We start from the raw sequence: 18,986 nt of genomic DNA on the forward strand, positions 1-18,986 counted from the left end.
CTACCATTTTGGTTTGAAGCTGTGGGTATGATGTAGATCTATGATGTTGCCTGTATACTGTTTTGGTGCAGGCAGGTCCTATCCATGAAGCAAATATGTTGGAGATGTTATCCCCGATTCATCCAATCTCACCTGTTCCCTTTTTTTGCAACGACTACTGTTTTATGCTGTACCTGTTGTACATTGATAACCGTGGCAAGCTTTCCTTCTCTTTAGCTTGTTTTCAGGCAATTTTTGTAAAATTTTAAAATTCCAATAGAAAGTCTTTTTTAAAAAACCGTTAGATATATTTAAAAAAATATTTATTGCCCTCCAGTTCTGACAAAGGATCAATGATAATATATATTTACAATAACTTGTACTGTTATAAAAGATCCCAAGGATACAAAGGCAAATACGGAAATATCAGGTCAGATGGCTAACAGCTTTGTCAAAGTTTAAGCAATGCATTAAAAGAGGAAAGTAAGATAGAAACGTGTAGGTAGGAAAATCCAAAACTTAGGTTATAGGCCCAATCCTAAAACTGAAATTCCCTCTTTAATCTCGCTGCTGCTCCTTTCTTCGATAAATCATTGTTACAACCTTGCTTTGACTACTTGATCTAGTAGGTCCATATGTGGTTTAATTTTGTATGCTAATGCTCCAGCTGGGCACCTTGGAACGTTTTACGACATTAGATTCACTATAATAAATTTAAGTTGTGCTGTTGTCTGTTTAGTTCAGGAACATAAAAATTGATTAGGTTCTTGTAGCCACTGTAGCCACCTAAAATGGACACTGAACCAAACAAAATGGAGAATCGCTAAGACTGCAGGGAAAAACAGTTTAGCCAAGGCAAACAGCCTGCAAACACTCATCAGCATTTTGCAAGCAGCAAAACTAGTTTCTGGCCAGGTGGAAGATCTCCAACCAAAGGTGATAATGGCAGAACGTTTTACATACTAATGAGGCAGTCCAGATCTAGTGTATCGTTTTATTACTTTGAACCTGACCTTGAGATATTTTGTGAGTTGTCTATACGGCAACTGGCGACTCCTGAGCTGAAAGATACATAGACAGAGCCTAGTGGTGTTAAGCACACGGCCTTTAACAGAGGCAAGTTAATACACCCCAATAAACGCGTTTTACACCCATAGCAAAACGTGCAACAGTTCTACAATTAGTACTCACCATGTCTTCAGACAGGGAGCAAGGGTCTGAATTTTCACTCTGGATGGACATAAAGAAGTCAGTTATTTTGCACCGAAGTTTAATAACATCACAAATACATATAATTCCAACTTTATTTCTTCCCATACATACACCATTCTAGATCCAAGGGAATGACAGCTAAGCTACTCCCAGACAACTATAACGTTACATGGAGACCAAAGCAGTCTTCCTGTGGGGACACCTCCTCTTTTGGACACCTCCTTGAGGGCAATTGACGGTTTAATGGGAGATTAAAACATGAATTAGAACCATCCAAGGCAGGACTGCTTTTAAGTGACCACAATACACATGGTCATACCTAATTTTTTGCTGACATCAAGTCAACGAGTGTGTCGTGTGACTGCCTGATATTTCATTGACACAGAGTGAGAGAGTTTTTAAACAGCACAGAAAGAGGCCCTTTGGTCCATTATGTTCACACTGGCCATCAAACACATATTTACTCTAATCCCATTTTCCAGCACTTGGCCAATAACCTTGTCACCAGGTAACTAGGAACCCCTATCTCTGACAGCCAAACAGAGCAAAACTCAACTCATGTCCCATGCTCTCTTCCTCTGTAGCTGCCAGTTGAGAGATGACTTGAGAGCAGCATCTAGACAGGTATATGAATGGGCGGGAACAGAGGGAAGTAGACCTTGGAAAATAAGAGACAGGTTTAGATAAAGGATCTGGATCGGCACAGGCTGGGAGGGCCGAAGGGCCTGTTCCTGTGCTGTAATTTTCTTTGTTCTCTGCCTCTCCCTTTTCTTCTGTGCCCTCTTCCATCAGGGAAAGAGAGCTTTGAGAAAGAGTAATGACATGCATTGAACTGCTGGACAGAGGGCATTAGATGACAGTGATTGAGGGAAAAGGCATGATATTGCATAAGATGAGGATGGCAATCAGTGGTAGATGGACAGATGGGGATGTGAGGAAGTCAAGAGAGAGATAGGAATGGGTATAGTTGCAGTTACGTTTGCAAGGAGTGATATGCTGGACTAATTGTGATAAAATTCATGTCTGATACACGAGCTTGATGAAGTTACGGTGAAATGCATTTTGGGCATAGGTGAATACAAAACTGCGCACACCATTTCTGCTCTATTTAGATCATTAAACTACTTTCAGCATTGAATCCATACAGACAATATCAGTCAAGTCTTCTTTGTTTCATTGGTAGGCGTTTCCCATCTGTCTGTAAGTAAGAGTACCTCCTTTCAAGCTAACAGTAATCGACTATCCTGATAGATCTGATAGGTAAAAAGGCTATTTTAATGTAAATATTAAGACCCAGTTTTAATACCCATTTTAAACTGAGGATTTCAGCACTGATAACCTCAGGTCATGACAAAACACATAGCTTCAACAGAGGAACAAAAAGCCTGACACATGCATAAACTAATTGGAGATAAAAACAAAATTTTCACTAAGCAAGATGAAAATATGTTCTAATAAACATATTTTCAAAGACAGTTTGACATTCAGAAGTGAGCTGTACCAGTAATCAGATCAAGGCCAAGTAAGCACCATAGCAATAGGAAGGCACCATTGTCCAGAATGTGGATAAAAGCAAAGTCAGCAGAAAACCAGTAGAAACCAGTCATGATAAAAGCACAGAATCGCATTCCATAACATACACAAATATTCAAACATGAAATATTCAGAACTTATGTTGCAGATTAAGGATTGACAGTTAACCATCAAATCAAATGTATTTGATTCTAACCCAAACCAATTAGAATGACATAGAGGTGGTCGATAGATGGCTCAAGACTGATAAGATTTCCTTTAAACATGATGGTCCGTACGGCTATCTTTATTCCGGGATCATCCTATACTTTGACCTAACGATTCGCTATCTCTATTTTCATATTTTCACTTTTCCACTCTTGAAGTAAATGCAAGCTGTTTTGCCGTAAGCAAGAAACCATTTCTGTATTATTTTGAAAGTACAATTTACTTCTCCAAGTCTTTTTGCTAGCCGGACTTTATTAAGAATAGATTTAGGTTTCTACTAATTGTAATCAAATAGAGGCAATAAAGATTCTTGTTTGCATCCGAGAAGTTTAACTCAAATTTCTACTGAGGTTTAGTGTCGCAAGACCTCACTAATTCCACATGGTAGATCTCATCACAAGCCGTTACAAACCCCAGCATCACGTCCAGAAAGGTATTACTAAAATGAAGTATAGTCTTTGAAAATCTAGATTTCACTCTGCCATTCTTCCTATTATGCTCCCAATACTAAAGTTTTTTTTTTCTTTTTTTAATATAAATTTAGATTACCCAATTATGTTTTCCAATTAAGGGGCAATTTAGCGTGGCCAATCCACCTACTCTGCACATTTTTGGGTTGTGGGGGCGAAACCCACGCAGACACGGGGAGAATGTGCAAACTCCACACAGACAGTGACCCAGAGCCGGGATTGAACCTGGGACCTCAGCGCCGTGAAGCGGTTGTGCTAACCACTAGGCCACCGTGCTGCCCTCCAATACCAAAGTTAATCAAATTACATATTTGGACGGTTTCTTTAAAAACTGGAGTTAAAATTGATTCACGCAGATCGTCATCACACTCGCACGAATTGATAAGGAACTAGAAATGTAGTGACAATGATGAAAAACCACTGATAGATATCTTCAGGTTTCCTACATGTTAATGGGCCACATCATCCCACCCCCTACTTAATCAATTGCATTGGGAGCTTAAATCCAGCCGAAGATTTCCCTGTAGTAACAGGAGGAACACTCTGCTTTATCTGGTCCAGAAGACCACCTTGAATAAAGTAAAATGATGCAAGGGGTCCCTTCTGACTCTGCTCCTAACTGCCATCAGCTTTCATAGACTCCCTACAGTAAAGGAGGCAGCCATTCGGCCCATCGAATCTGCACCGACTCTCTGAAAGAACACCTGCCCTGTCCTCATAACCACATGGTAACCTGCACATCCTTGGACACCAAGGGAAAATTGAGCATGGCCAATCCACCTAATCTGCGCATCATTGGAATGTGGTAGGAAAACAGAGCACCTGGTGGAAACCCACACACCACGCAGACAGTCACCCAAGGCTGGAATTGAACCTGGGTCCCCAGCGCTATGAGGCAGCAATGCTAACCATTATGCCAATATGCTGCCTAGGGGCAGGTCCAAGGTCTAGCATTCTGCATGGCATAAATAATCAGGTACTAATTATAGCCCATGCACAACATTAAAAGGCAAAACTACATGGTTGAAATGGTACCATATTATTCACCCATCTTTCCAGGCCCGCTTGGTGGGCAGTGTTGAATTTGGACCTAAAATAATGTGAACAACCTTGAATCTCTTATGAAAAACAAAGTGACCATGACAGTCAGAATGTTCATCAGTTCTGGGTGGCACGGCGGCGCAGTAGTCAGCACTGCTGCCTCACAGCGCTGAAGACCCGGATTTGATCCCAGCCCCAAGTCACTATCTGTGTGGAGTTTGCACATTCTCCCACTGTCTGGTTGGGTCTCACCCCCACAACCCAAGGAAGTGCAGCGTAGGTAGATTGGCCGTGCTAAATGACCATGCTAAATTGCCCCGTAATTGGAAAAAAAAAAGAATGGAGTCCTCTAAATTTTAAAAAAAAGACTGCTCATCAGTTAGTTTAGTTGTGGAACAGATTTTATAGCGCCATTTCTAAATTGTTCTATACCGCTTGCAAATAAGTATTTGATGATTATATATTGCACTTGACCTTAACAGCAGTGTGAGTTTTCATGCCACAACGGTATATTTTTGCTGATGCTGTGGTCATCTGGATGTCTCTGGTCAGCTGACGCCATTTTGCACAATCCTGCTTTGTACATTGCACCTATTACAGACAAATAATATACCAATGGCATTATTTGGTGCATCAATACAAATGTGTTGTTAATTTAATAAAGAATACTGGCTTGTATTAGAGTATCATAACCAAATTAGGTCAATAGAAGATTGCAGGTGTAGGAAATGTTTTATTCCAAGAAGAAAGAGAGAAAAGCAAAGACTTATTTTCACAATAACCTACATTGTTGGTACAGTCATGAACCCTCCATTATTTAACCTACTAGATTTGGCAATTAACGAGAGCTGAAACTATCTGAAAACTATGCCTGTAGGTCACACGTAACCACTAAACAGCAACCACCCCCACCCCCAGATCAAATTTTCACAATCCCAGCAGGATAAGATCCATAACTTCTGAACACTTTAGACACAGAAAATAAACGTGACTGGCAGAATGGCCTCCTTTTATCGTGTACTGGGCTTTGAATCTATGGTAAATATCAACACAGTCCCAGAGGACCATAAGCTGCTCTCCCCTTTTGGGAGCTGACTGGTGTCGATCTAACCTGAGGGTCACCACACCTCAGGCAAGGGGCAAGATTGTGAAGGCAGGGCCTTCATGAATAACCTCAGCCAGTAGGGAAATTGAACCCACGCTGTTGGCATCGCTCCGCAACACTATAACCAACTGAGCTAACCGACTCCCTTTGAGCGACATTAACATGGGATTCCTATTACAACTTTGGTGAATCTATGGCAGGCACTGTCAATGTCGGGGGCGCGACCCACAGGTGGGTCGCAGGCGGGTGTCAGGAGGGTCGCGGAGCCGTCCATTGCGGCGCTCCCAATCGTGCCAATCCGCGCGTAGTCGGCTTTTAATAATGCCAGCTACAAGCGGTCTTCAAAATGGCCAAGAAGAAACAAAAAATGCGGCCGCACTGCACATGTGTGCCCGCTCATCGGTGTGCATGCGCAGGGTCTTGCGCATGCGCACTGATGATCGGGTACACATGCGCAGTGCGGCCGCATTTTTATTTTTTTCTTCCTGGCCATTTTGAAGGCTGCTTGCAGCAGTGTGGCCGCATTTTTAAAAATCTGGTCACAGCCTTTATGAAGGCTGTTCACAGCCAGCATTGTTAAAAGGGTTCAAAAAGTTCGGGCAGAATGATGTGATTGGTTGCTTTCTGAACTTTGATGCTGATGAAGTGGAAGTCTCTTACTCCAAGAATGGTGAATGATCCAACGATGGTTTCACCGCAGCTGTAACTTCAACCAAGAGATGTCAACTTTTTATATCTTGATTTTTAAACATTCCAAAACAAAGTGCCTGCAGGTCCGTATTTGGAACCTTTATCAATTAATTGATTTTTAAGTGTCTTTAATTTTTTTACATTTTTAATTGTAATGTTTAGGTGAAATGTGGTAAACCTCCAATTTCTCGAGGATGAAATCATTTTCAGTTTCTGCTTTTTTTTCCCCGGTGTTAAACTTTATCAAATCCCCCCACCCCCTGAACTTGTAAAAAAAAAAGTTGCCCGCGACTTTGCGCAATCAGAGATGCAGAAGATTTTTTTAAAATTCTATGTAATCTTTGTGCCTGAAGGGAGGCAGAGAGCAGGTCATACCGCCCCCCCCCCCCCCCCCCCCCCCCCCCCCCCCCCCCCCCCCCCCCGCCCCGAACATTGACATCATGTGCTGTGGGCGCGATTCCATTTTTTCAGCAGCAAACAAGGTAAGCAAAAATGGTGGGTCGCGAAAGTCGGCTGGCGCAGGTTGCGAAGGTCGGCAGGGTTGGGTCACGAAGATCGGCCAGTTGGTAAGAATGGGTCCGTGGAAAAAAAGTTTGTAAAACATTGACCTATGGTATATATGCATCATCTTTCATAATCAAGTGCTTCAGAAATTAAGAAGTTTCCTTTCATTCATTAATTCAAACCTTATCACATGGCATTGAAATTCTAATTCTACAGTATCGATTTGTGTGTACCTTTGTAAACTCACAAAACCCAATTCGGAATGCTAATTTGGATTACCAACTTCCATCTATTGAACTTACCCAATATGGAACCAGCTGGTCAGACATAAATGCTTTCAGGCTAGGTTCACTTTTGCCATTGCTGGTCCAAATTCTTTTCCAAGTTGCATATTTCTCATATCCATCTTTGTGACTAGAAGTTTTTAAAAAAAAAGACAGAAAAATCAACATCAATATAATAGTGGAAGAAATTTAAGTCATTGAAAAAATGAATGAGGTACACTTTTGTTGCAAATATAAAAGATTTACATATATATCAACGGCATGGATGAATAATATCCAATTAGTGTTTTATTTCCGTCTTAAATAATTACACAATTTAAAAAATCTTTCTTGGGATGTGGGGATCGCCGCCAAAGCCAGTATTTGTTGCCCATCCCCAAAAATACTGAGCCACCCTCTTGAACTGTAGTCCAACTGGTGCTGGTTGTTAGGAAAAGAGTTCCAAAATTTTGATCCTGTGAGCAGTGAAGGAATGGCGATGTATTGCAACGGTCTGTGGTTGGAGGGGAACTTGCAGGTGGTAGTGCTCCCATACATCTGCTTGATGGTAAAGATCGCTCTTGGAAAAATGCTGTCAAAGGAGCCTTGGTAAGTTGATGCACCGTACCTTGTATACAGCACACTGCTGCCATTGTGCATTGGTGATGGAGGGATTGAATGTTTAAGTTGATGAATGGGGTACGATTTAGCAGGCTGCTTCAACCTGGATAGTGTTGAGCTTCAAGTTGGAGGCACAATCATCCAAACAGGTCGAGTATATTCCATGAAGTGGCTGATTTATGCATTGTAGGCGATGGAGAGGCGAGTCAGGAGGTGACTTACTTGGCCCAGGATTCTCAGTCTCTTACCTACTCTTGTAGTCACAATATTTATATGAATGGTCTAATGCAGGTTCCGGTCGATGGTAAACCCCAGGTTATTGATAGTGAGGGATTCAACAATTGTAATGTCATTGAATGTCAAGGAAAGATAAGTTAGATTCTCACTTATTAGAGATCATCATTGCCTGACACTAGCGTAGCTCAAATGTTACTTGTATTTATTAGCCCATGCATGAATATTGTGCAGATCTTGCGGCATCTCCCCATGATGTTCAGGGCAATCGCCTTTGTAGGAGCAAGTGACTTCAGCGGTTTCTTTTTTTTTTAAAATTTTTTAAATTTGGAGTACCCAATTCAGTTTTTCCAATTAAGGGGCAACTTAGGGTGGCCAATCCACCTACCCTGCACATCTTTTGGGTTGTGGGGGAGAAACCCACGCAAACACGGGGAGAATGTGCAAACTCGACACGGACAGCGACCCAAAGCCAGGATCGAACCTGGGACCTCGGTGCCATGAGGCAGCTGTGCCTCAGCAGTTTCTTGATATCATGTAGAGTGAAATGAATTAGCTGAATGCTAGCATTTGTGATTCAAAAGGCCTAAAAGGATCATCCACTTGACACTTCTGCCTGAAGGTGGCTGCAAATACTTCAGCCTCTTCTTTTGCGCTGTGCTGGGCTCCCCGATCATAGAATTTAAAGTGCAGAAGGAGGTTATTTGGCCCATTTTGTCTACACTGTCCCTCTCTCTCGCCAGTGTCTCTCTCTCGCCAGTGTCTCTCTCTCGCCGGTCTCTCCCTCTCTCCTCGCTCGCCGTGCCTCTCTCTCCCTCGCTCGCCATGCCTCACTTGCTCTCTCCCCCTCACTCGCCATGCCTCTCTCGCTCTCTCTCTGCCTCGCTCGCCGTGCCTCTCTTGCTCGCTCACACCCTCGCTGTGCCTCTCTCTCTCTTTCTCTCCCCCTCGCTCGCCGTGCCTCTCTCTCCCCCTCGCTCGCCATGCCTCTCCCTCTCCCTCTCTCTCTCCGTGCCTCTCTCTCCCTCACTCGCCTTGCCTCTCTCTCTCCCTCCCTCGCCATGCCTCTCTCGCTCTCTCTCCCTCGCCGTGCCTCTCGCTCTCTCTCCCCCTCGCTCGCCGTGCCTCTCTCGCTCTCTCTCCCTCGCTCGCCATGCCTCTCTCGCTCGCCGTGCCTCTGATCTCTCTCCCCCTCGCTCGCTGTGCCTCTCTCTCTCCCTCGCTCGCCGTGCCTCTCTCTCTCCCCCCTCACTCACCGTGCCCCTCTATCTCTCTCTCCCTCGCCATGCCTCTCTCTCCCCCTCACTCGCCATGCCTCTTCTCCTCCTCACTCGCCATGCCTCTCTCTCCCCCTCACTCGCCATGCGTCTCTCTCCCCCTCACTCGCCATGCCTCTCTCTCCTCCTCACTCGCCATGCCTCTCTCCCTCGCTCGCCGTGCCTCTCTCTCTCTCCCCCTCACTCACCGTGCCTCTCTCTCTCTCCCCCTCACTCACCGTGCCCCTCTATCTCTCTCTCCCTCGCTCACCGTGCCCCTCTATCTCTCTCTCCCTCGCCATGCCTCTCTCTCCCCCTCACTCGCCATGCCTCTCTCTCCTCCTCACTCGCCATGCCTCTCTCTCTCGCCGTGCCCCCTCTCTCTCTCTCTCTCTCTCTTTCTCCCCCCCGCGCTCGCCGTGCCTCTCGCCCGCGCTCGCCGTGCCTCTCGCCCGCGCTCGCCGTGCCTCTCGCCCGCGCTCGCCGTGCCTCTCGCCCGCGCTCGCCGTGCCTCTCGCCCGCGCTCGCCGTGCCTCTCGCCCGCGCTCGCCGTGCCTCTCGCCCGCGCTCGCCGTGCCTCTCTCTCGCTGTGTCTCTCTATCACCTGCTGTGTCTCTCTCTTCTCATTCTTTGTTTTTAGATGGCAGCTGTTCATCTGCTGGCCATTCATCTCTTCACACATCTTTTTTTTCTTCACTTGTCGCATTACTGTTTCCTTTGCCTTCGGACCACCAATTTGTTTTTAAAATGTAACCTCGCCTACCTTCCAACCTACTGTAGACCTTTCCTGTTGCTCCTTTTCCAGCCCTCCCCTTTACACTTGTTTTAGACTGAGCAGCAAAGGGAGAGTGGGCCCGGCAGAGAGCACACATGGCAGAGGACGGAAGACAAGAGTTCAGGGAAAATAATTCAAGAGAGCAAAACGCAAGTGATATCATCATAAGTGGTGTGGGGAGAAATACACACAAGGCTGAATGCAGATAAATCGAGAGAGCATGTGGGAATCACCATGGATGAAGAAGCTTAGAGATATAGAACTTTAGGCTACTTAATGGGTTGAAAAACAATGGAACAATGAAACAATGGAACAGGGGCCAATATTGTTCAGCAAGCATGGGAGGTTGAGTTGTAGATGTGTGATATTATACAAAGAGCTCAATTTAGGATTAGCTGAAGCTTACATAAGATGCAAGATGGAATACAAAGAACAAAGAAAATTACAGCACAGGAACAGGCCCTCCCAGCCTGCGCCGATCCAGATCCTTTATCTAAACCTGTCGCCTATTTTCCAAGGATCTACTTCTCTCTGTTCCCCGCCCGTTCATAAAGCTGTCCAGATGCATCTTAAATAATGCTATCGTGCCCGCCTCTACCACCTCCGCTGGCAAAGCGTTCCAGGCACCCACCACCCTCTGCATAAAAAACTTTCCACGCACATCTCCCTTAAACTTCCCACCTCTCACCTTGAAATCGTGACCCCTTGTAATTGACACCCCCACTCTTGGAAAAAGCTTGTTGCTATCCACCCTGTCCATACCCCTCATAATTTTGTAGACCTCAATTAGGTCCCCCCTCAACCTCCGTCTTTCCAACAAAAACAATCCTAATCTACTCAACCTTTCTTCATAGCTAGCACCCTCCATACCAGGCAACATCCCGGTGAACCTCCTCTGCACCCTCTCTAAAGCATCCACATCCTTCTGGTAATATGGCGACCAGAACTGCACGCAGTATTCCAAATGTGGCCTAACCAAAGTCCGATACAACTGTAACATGACCTGCCGACTCTTGTACTCAATACCCTGTCCGATGAAGGCAAGCATGCTGTATGCCTTCTTGACCACTCTATCGACCTGCGTTGCCACCTTCAGGGTACAATGGACCTGAACTCCCAGATCTCTCTGTACATCAATTTTCCCCAGGACTCTTCCATTGACCATATAGTCGGCCCTTGAGTTAGATCTTCCAAAATGCATCACCTCGCATTTGCCTGGATTGAACTCCATCTGCCATTTCTCTGCCCAACTCTCCAATCTATCTATATTTTGCTGTATTCTCTGACAGTCCTCCTCGCTATCTGCAACTCCACCAATCTTGGTATCATCTGCAAACTTGCTCATCAGACCACTTCTACCTTCGTCCAGATCATTCATATATATCACAAACAACAGTGGTCCAAGCACGGATCCCTGAGCAACACCACTAGTCACCTTTCTCCATTTTGAGACACTCCCTTCCACCACTACTCACTGTCTCCTGGTGCCCAGCCAGTTCTTTATCCATCTAGCTAGTACACCCTGAACCCCATACGACTTCACTTTTTCCATCAACCTGCCATGGGGAACTTTATCAAACACCTTACTGAAGTCCATGTACATGACATCTACAGCCCTTCCCTCATCAATTAACTTTGTCACTTCCTCAAAGAATTCTATTAGGTTTGTAAGACATGACCTTTCCTGCACAAAACCATGCTGCTTATCACTGATAAGTCTATTTTCTTCCAAATGTGAATAGATCCTATCCCTCAGTATCTTTTCCAACAGTTTGCCTACCACTGACATCAAGCTCACAGGTCTATAATTCCCTGGATTATCTCTGCTACCCTTCTTAAACAAAGGGACAACATTAGCAATTCTCCAGTCCTCCGGGACCTCACCCATGCTCAAGGATGCTGCAGAGATATCCATTAAGGCCCCAGCTATTTCGTCCCTCGCTTCCCTCAGTAACCTGGGATAGATCCCATCCGGTCCTGGGGACTTGTCCACCTTAATGCCTTTTAGAATACCCAAAACCTCCCCCTTCCTTATGCCGACATGACCTAAAGTATTTAAACATCCATCCCTAACCTCAACATCCGTCATGTCCCTCTCCTTGGTGAATACCGATGCAAAGTACTCATTAAGAATCTCACTCATTTCCTCTGATTCCACGCATAAATTCCCTCTTTTGTCTCTGAGTGGGCCAATCCTTTCAATAGTTACCCTCTTGCTCCTTATATACAAATAAAAGGCTTTGGGATTTTCCTTAACCCTGTTAGCCAAAGATATTTCATGACCCCTTTTAGCCCGCTTTATTGCACGTTTGAGATTTGTCCTACTTTCCCGATATTCCTCCAAAGCTTCATCAGTTTTGAGTCACCTCGATCTTATGTATGCTTCCTTTTTCATCTTAGCTAGTCTCACAATTCCACCCGTCATCTATGGTTCCCTGATCTTGCCATTTCTATCTCTCATTTTCACAGGAACATGTCTGTCCTGCACGCTAATCAACCTTTCCTTAAAAGACTCCACATTTCAAATGTGGATTTACCCTTAAACAGCTGCACCCAATCCACATTCCCGAGCTCCTGCCGAATTTTGTTATAGTTGGCCTTTCCCCAATTTAGCACTCTTCCTTTAGGACCACTCTCATCTTTGTCCATGAGTATTCTAAAACTTACGGAATTGTGATCGCTATTCCCAAAGTAATCACCGACTGAAACTTCAACCGCCTGGCCAGGATCATTCCCCAATACCAGGTCCAGTATGGCCCCTTCCCGAGTTGGCCTATTTACATACTGCTTTAGAAAACTCTCCTGGATGGTCCTTACAAATTCTGCTCCATCTACACCTCCAACACTACACGAGTCCCATTCAATGTTGGGGAAGTTAAAATCTCCTATCACAACCACCCTATTGCTCCTACATAGATTCTATAATCTGTCGACATATTTGTACCTCTACTTCACGCTCGCTTTTTGGAGGCCTATAGTAAAGTCCCAACAATGTTACTGCACCCTTCCTATTTCTTAGCTCTATCCATATTGCCTCAGTGCTCGAATCCTCCATCGTGCCCTCCTTAATCACAGCTATGATATCATCTCTGACCAGTAATGCAACTCCTCCACCCCTTTTACCTCCCTCTCTATCCCTCCTGAAGCATCTATACCCTGGGATATTTAGTTGCCAGTCTCAGCATTACCAATATCATATTCCCAGGTACTAATCCAAGCCCTAAATTCATCTACCTTACCTGCTACACTTCTCGCATTAAAACAAATGCACCTCAGACCACCTGTTTCTTTGCGAGCATCATCTCTTCCCTGTCTACTCTTCCCCTTAGTCACATTGAGTTTATTATCTAGTACCTTACTGGCTTTAGTTGCTGCCTCTTTACTGACCTCTAACTTCCTAATCTGGTTCCCATCCCCCTGCCTTATTAGTTTAAAACCTCCCCAACAGTGTTGGCAAAAGCACCCCCTAGGACATTGGACAATGTCAGCAGAAAAATGATTGCAATATGGAGGTGGCAAAAATATTCTTGCATTTCAGTTACAGAAATATGGGTAGGAGGACCACTTTGGCACAGAAACAACACATCAGAAATTTACCTCCAGGTCAAACAGGGCACTGCAAACATTTTGTTTCAGCCTACGACATTCTCCCACCTTTTCTCCATTGACCTTCAATTTTTTTCACTTCAGAAATTATCCAATTCCCTTTTGAAAGCTATAGTTGATTCTCTCTTCACTAAACTCTCATAATCATAGAATCCCTACAGTGCAGGAGGAGGCCATTCGGCCCATCGGGTCTGCACCAACCCTCTGAAAGAGCACCCCACCCAAGCCCACTACCCCATCCTATTCTTATAACCCTTTAACCTAACCTGCACAACCCTGGACACCAAGGGAAAATTTAGCATGGCCAATCCACCTAACCTGCACATCTTTGGATTGTGGGAAGAAACCGGAGCACCCATAGGAGACAGACACAGGAGAGATGTCAAACTCCTCTGTCAAATCGCCCTTTAACCTTCTCTTTCCCATGCAGAACAGCCCCAGTGTCGCCAATCTAGCCACATAGTTGAAGTATCCCCTGGAGCCATTCTCGTTCTCCACCCTCTCTAATATGAAGTGTTTTACACAGGTTTATCAAACTTGCTGCTCCTGTATCTGCTTCAGAATTGTATGCTGTATTTTATATTGGCTCTCCATACTCATCCTATAAAAATGAATCATGCATTTTTCTGCATTAAATTTCAAGTGTCACTTGTCCTTCCATTTGCCCAGTCGATGTCCTTTAGAAGTTTATCACCCACCTCATATTCACAATACTTTCAAGTCTAGTGTCTATGCAAATTTTGAAATTGTGCTCTGCACACCCACATCTAGGTTATTAATGTGTATTAAGAAGTGCAGGGGCTCGAGCACCAGCGCCTGTAAAACCTCACCGCAAATCTTCCTCCAGTCAAAAAAAAATAACCACTACTCTTTCTATTACTCATATAGTTCTGTATCCATACTGTTGCTGTACCTTTTATTCAAAGGGCTCTAATTTTACTCAAGTGCAGCATTTCATCAAGTGCATTTTGGAAGTCCATGCTCACCACATTAACTGCATTACCCCATTTGTTATCTCTGTTGCCTCATCAAAAGATTCAAGAAAGTTGAACAAGATTTGCCCTTGACAAATTTGTACTGATTTTCCTTATTTAATCCATACTTGCCCAAGTGACTGTTAATTTGTCCCAATTATAATTTCAAAAAGTTTCCCCACCACAGAGGATAACTTGACTGGCCTGCAGTTGCTCATTCTTAAATCCCTTTTTGAACAAGGGTGTAACATTTGCATTTCTGCATACTTTCACATCATCCCATTAATTAAAGAGAATAGGAAAATTATGGCAAGTTCCTCTGCAATGTCTACCATTACTTCCATCAGAATTCGTGGATGCATCTTTTACGATGCCTGTGGCTTACCAACTTGAAATACAGCCAGCCTGTCTAATACAACCTCTGTCAAATTTTAGCTCAAATGTCTCAAACAGCATATTTCGCTATAACTTGGAAAGCATCTTCCTTTTGGTAAACTCAGATACAAAGTCCTCATTTAGTACCACAGCCATGTCCCCTATTCCATGCACAAATCCCATTTAAAGCCCACAATTAGCTTAATTCCTTTTACTGTCTTTTTACTAATTATGTGCCAATAGAATACTTTTCTGTTCTCTTTTAGGGTTGCTTCTCTTGTTTTTCACTTCCCCTCCGAACCTTCTATATTCAGCCTGGTTCTCAATTGTACTATCCACCTGGCATATGTCCTTTGCACCCTTTTTAATGCTTCATCTGACTATAATCATACAAGGGAGCTCTTAATTTACTGGCCTTACCTTCACCCCTTGTGGTAATGTATTTTGCCTGTACCCAAACTATCTCATCTTTAAAAGTAGCCCATTGTTCCATCACAATTTTGCCTGCCTATCTTGGATTCCAATTTATCTGAACCAAACCCGTTCTGGTTTCATTGAAGTTGACCCGCCACAATTGTTCTGGTTCTGGATTGGTCCTGTCCTTTTCCATAGCCAGCCAAAACCTCATCTCATTGCCATTTCCTCAATGTTTCCATACGGACACTTGATTCATCTCATTCCCCAGAACAAGATTTTCTTCCCTGGCTGGACTGGAAATATGATGTAGAAAATTCTTCTGAACACAGACTAGAATCTCTAGAGAAAAGCAAATTACTCTGGCCTCTGAATCTTTGGCCCCTCTCTGGGTCCTTTATATGGTTACGGACAGGGATTGGAGAGAACCAAAACTTCTATTCCCTTCCCTTTCAGTCTCTAATCAGTTTGTTCTTTTAAAAAGGAAGATTTGTGTTTCTTAACCCGCGAGTGCATGTTCATCCTGACTTGTAATAATAATCTTTCTTAGTGCCACAAGTAGGCTTACATTAATACTGCAATGAAGTTACTGTGCAAATCGCAACAACATGTCAAATATAAAGTCTACATTATGATAATTAGAGTCCCATCATAACTACTCTACAATTCTTGCACCTCTCCAATTTCTTTGCAAATTTGTTCTTCTATCTTTCCCACTGGCTGGTGACTTTAGAATACAGTCAGCAATGTAATGGCACCTCTATTGTTTCTTAGCTATAACCAAATAGAGTCTTTCCTTGACCCCTATGGCATCTTCATTCACCAACATTGTAATGTTCTTCTTAATTAATAGAGCTTCTATTCCTCCTTTCTTCCCTTCCCTATGGTTCCTGAATATCCTGTGGCCTGAAATATTTAATACCCAGTTCTGCCCTTCTTTAAGCCAAGTCTGTTAACACAACATCATATTTCCATGTGGCCATCTGTATCTCCAAACCACCAATCGTATTTACCACACCTCACACATTAACATACATAAACAGTAATTTAGGCCTATTACATTTCTGTTAATTGGACTGCACTGTACTATTTCCCAAGTGCCAACTCTCTCTCCCAATTTTCTATGCAACTTGATGTTCCTCTCTATTACCTCCTGACTCCTACACTCCTGCCATGTTAGTTTAAACCCTTCACCAATAGTACTACAAAACACCTTTCAAGGAAATTGGTGCCACTTCTTCTGCCCCGTATTCGCCCCCAGCTCCCTAAAAACTGGTCCCAATGTCTCAGCAATCTAAAGTTCTCCCCTTTTGTAACAAGTCCCAAGCCTTCTGCTTTCCTGCGTTATCTCTCTAGTCATATACTCAATTGTGAGTGATAGCTTGAGTAACCTGGAGATAACCACCTTGGAGGTCCTGCATGCTAATTTCTTTCCTAGCTCCCCAAATTCTACCTGAAGGATCATATCCCTCTTTCTACTCAAATCATTGATATGGATCACAACAGCTGGCTGTTCACCCCCTCCCCTCAGAACTAATCACCATGGAAAAATATAATGACAGTTTGGAAAGTTTACAGAGGCAGTTTCCAAGATAAATTTGGATATTAGAATTACTATGATGGAGAAATTTGAGACAAGTGAGAAAAACATTACCACCAGATGGAATATTATTTTTGAAGGAAGTATATGCAGGACAATTTTTTTCTAAAAGAAAGATTAGGCCAAATTGGAAGAATTTAAACTTGCAGCATCATTGATGCTGAAATTAAGGCACCTCAAAACAAAACTCCAACATTTGGCAACATCACCTTGTTAGTGACAAATGTGCTCAATTTCTACATACGACAGAAAACGATCCAAAGGAGGAACCTTTCTGACTTGTCTGATATTATGACCAAAAGTTTGATTGGAACAAATCCATTGAATCAAATTCATTCTCCAGAGATTACTTTGGTACTTCAGGTGTCATGGTAGCACTGCACAAATATGTATGTATTATTCCATGAAGCAGCAGCATGTCAGTGCACAGCTAATTCCCAATCACAGTGCTGGCATTCTAGAAAAATGAAATTAATTTGAAGCAAGGCACTATCAGGGTAATTGAGATAGGGAAAAAAGTCTAAGTGAACCTTGAATACATTTTAAAAATGCTAGAGGTTGAAGAACAGGCTTACCAGTCAGCATGTTGGGAAATAATTTATAACATAAATATATTAGATACTTACCTTCGGTAACAATGATCAAAGCATTCATTGCAGAAATGCTCTCCACAAGATAAATGATACCAGCGTGATGTGTAACCGTTTTTTGCACATCTAAAATGATGAAAAAGGAATACACATTAAATACCTTTCCAAAACTCAACACAAATAATAAATCACAAATGATTCAGTGTCAGTTATGTTTCAGATGGTAGCATTCTTGCCTTTGAGTCACTAAATTATGGGTTCAAAGTTCTGCTCCAGAGTCTTCAGCATAATAATCTACACCAACACTCAGTACAATGCTGAGAGAATGCTACATTGTCAAAGGTGTTATGTTTCAGATGAGACCATGTTTGCTTGCTCAGGTGGATGCAAAAGATCTTTGAATTTAAAGCAAGGGGCTTCTTACCGTATGTCCCAGCCAATATTTATCCCTAAATCAACATCGCCAAAAAGCAAATTATCTGGACATTATCACATTGCTGTTTGTGGTAGCTTTCTGTGCACAAGTTAACTGCCGTGTTTCTGACATTACAACAGTGACCACACTTTTAAAAAACACTTCACCTGGTTGTAAAACACATTAGAACTTCTAAGGTCTTTAAAAGGGGCACCTGAATGGAAGTCTTTCTTTCTCTCCCAAATGCTTCCAAACCTTAGATAACCAAAACGTAAACATTTTCACAAATCCAAAACGAGAGGTGATAAATCCTACATTCAAATTAATTCAACTCTCCCAGAGAAAAACGTGTCATCTCAAAACCACACATCATTGCAAATAGCTAGAACACAACAATCATACATTAGAAATGGAAGCAGGAGGAGGCTATTCTGCGCTTCGAACCTGCTCCACTATTCACTATGATCATGGCTGATCATCAAGTTCAATACCCTGATTTTGCCTGCAATCCCACGTGCTTTAACTTTAGAAAGTAATCTGCTATGTGAGATCTTGTTGATAGCCTTGTGAAAGTCTAAATAAACACCATCCACCAGTTCTCCCTGGTCAACTCTACCAGTTATATCTTCAAAATAATTCTAGATCTGTCAAGCATGATTTCTTCTTTGTAAATGCATGCTGACTTTGTCCGATTGTAACACTGCTTTCCAAATGCTGTGCTATGAAATCCTTGATCATGGACTCAACTACCCTATTACCAAAGTTCGATTCACTGGTTTATAGTTGCCTGTTTTCTCTATACCTCCCTTTTTGAATAGCAGGGTTATATTAGCTACCCTCTAACCTGTAGGAACCATTTCAAAATCCAAAGAATTTTGGAAAATGACCAATGGATCTCCCATTTCTAGGGCCACTTCCTTAAGTACTCTGGGATGTAGATTATCAGGCCCTGCCTTCAATCCCATTTATTTCCCCCAAACCATTTCTTAATGAATACTAATTTCCTTCAGCTCCTCACTAAAACTAGTGTTACTCAGAAATTCCGGTACATTATTCATATCTTGCTTTGTGAAGACAGAAGCAAAGAACAAATTTAATTCTTCAGCCATCTCTTTGTTCCTG

The 18,986-nt window shown here is 43.1% G+C and overlaps 1 protein-coding gene across 4 annotated transcripts in view; it reads right to left on the minus strand.

Moving 5' to 3' along the window:
* The window catches only part of LOC119965944 (lysine-specific histone demethylase 1B), a 160,758-nt gene that overhangs the window by 116,622 nt on the left and 25,150 nt on the right, over positions 1-18,986 (minus strand). For all 4 annotated transcript variants that reach the window (XM_038796978.1, XM_038796976.1, XM_038796979.1 and 1 more), the window contains 4 exons: positions 17,486-17,575; positions 7,044-7,155; positions 4,917-5,033; positions 1,171-1,209 (listed from right to left, as the gene is read on the minus strand). In XM_038796978.1, coding sequence (XP_038652906.1) covers positions 1,171-1,209; positions 4,917-5,033; positions 7,044-7,155; positions 17,486-17,575 — 358 coding nt within the window. The remainder of the gene's footprint in view (positions 1-1,170; positions 1,210-4,916; positions 5,034-7,043; positions 7,156-17,485; positions 17,576-18,986) is intronic.

This window comes from Scyliorhinus canicula, chromosome 5 (assembly GCF_902713615.1).
Source record: "Scyliorhinus canicula chromosome 5, sScyCan1.1, whole genome shotgun sequence".
NCBI lineage: Eukaryota > Metazoa > Chordata > Chondrichthyes > Carcharhiniformes > Scyliorhinidae > Scyliorhinus > Scyliorhinus canicula.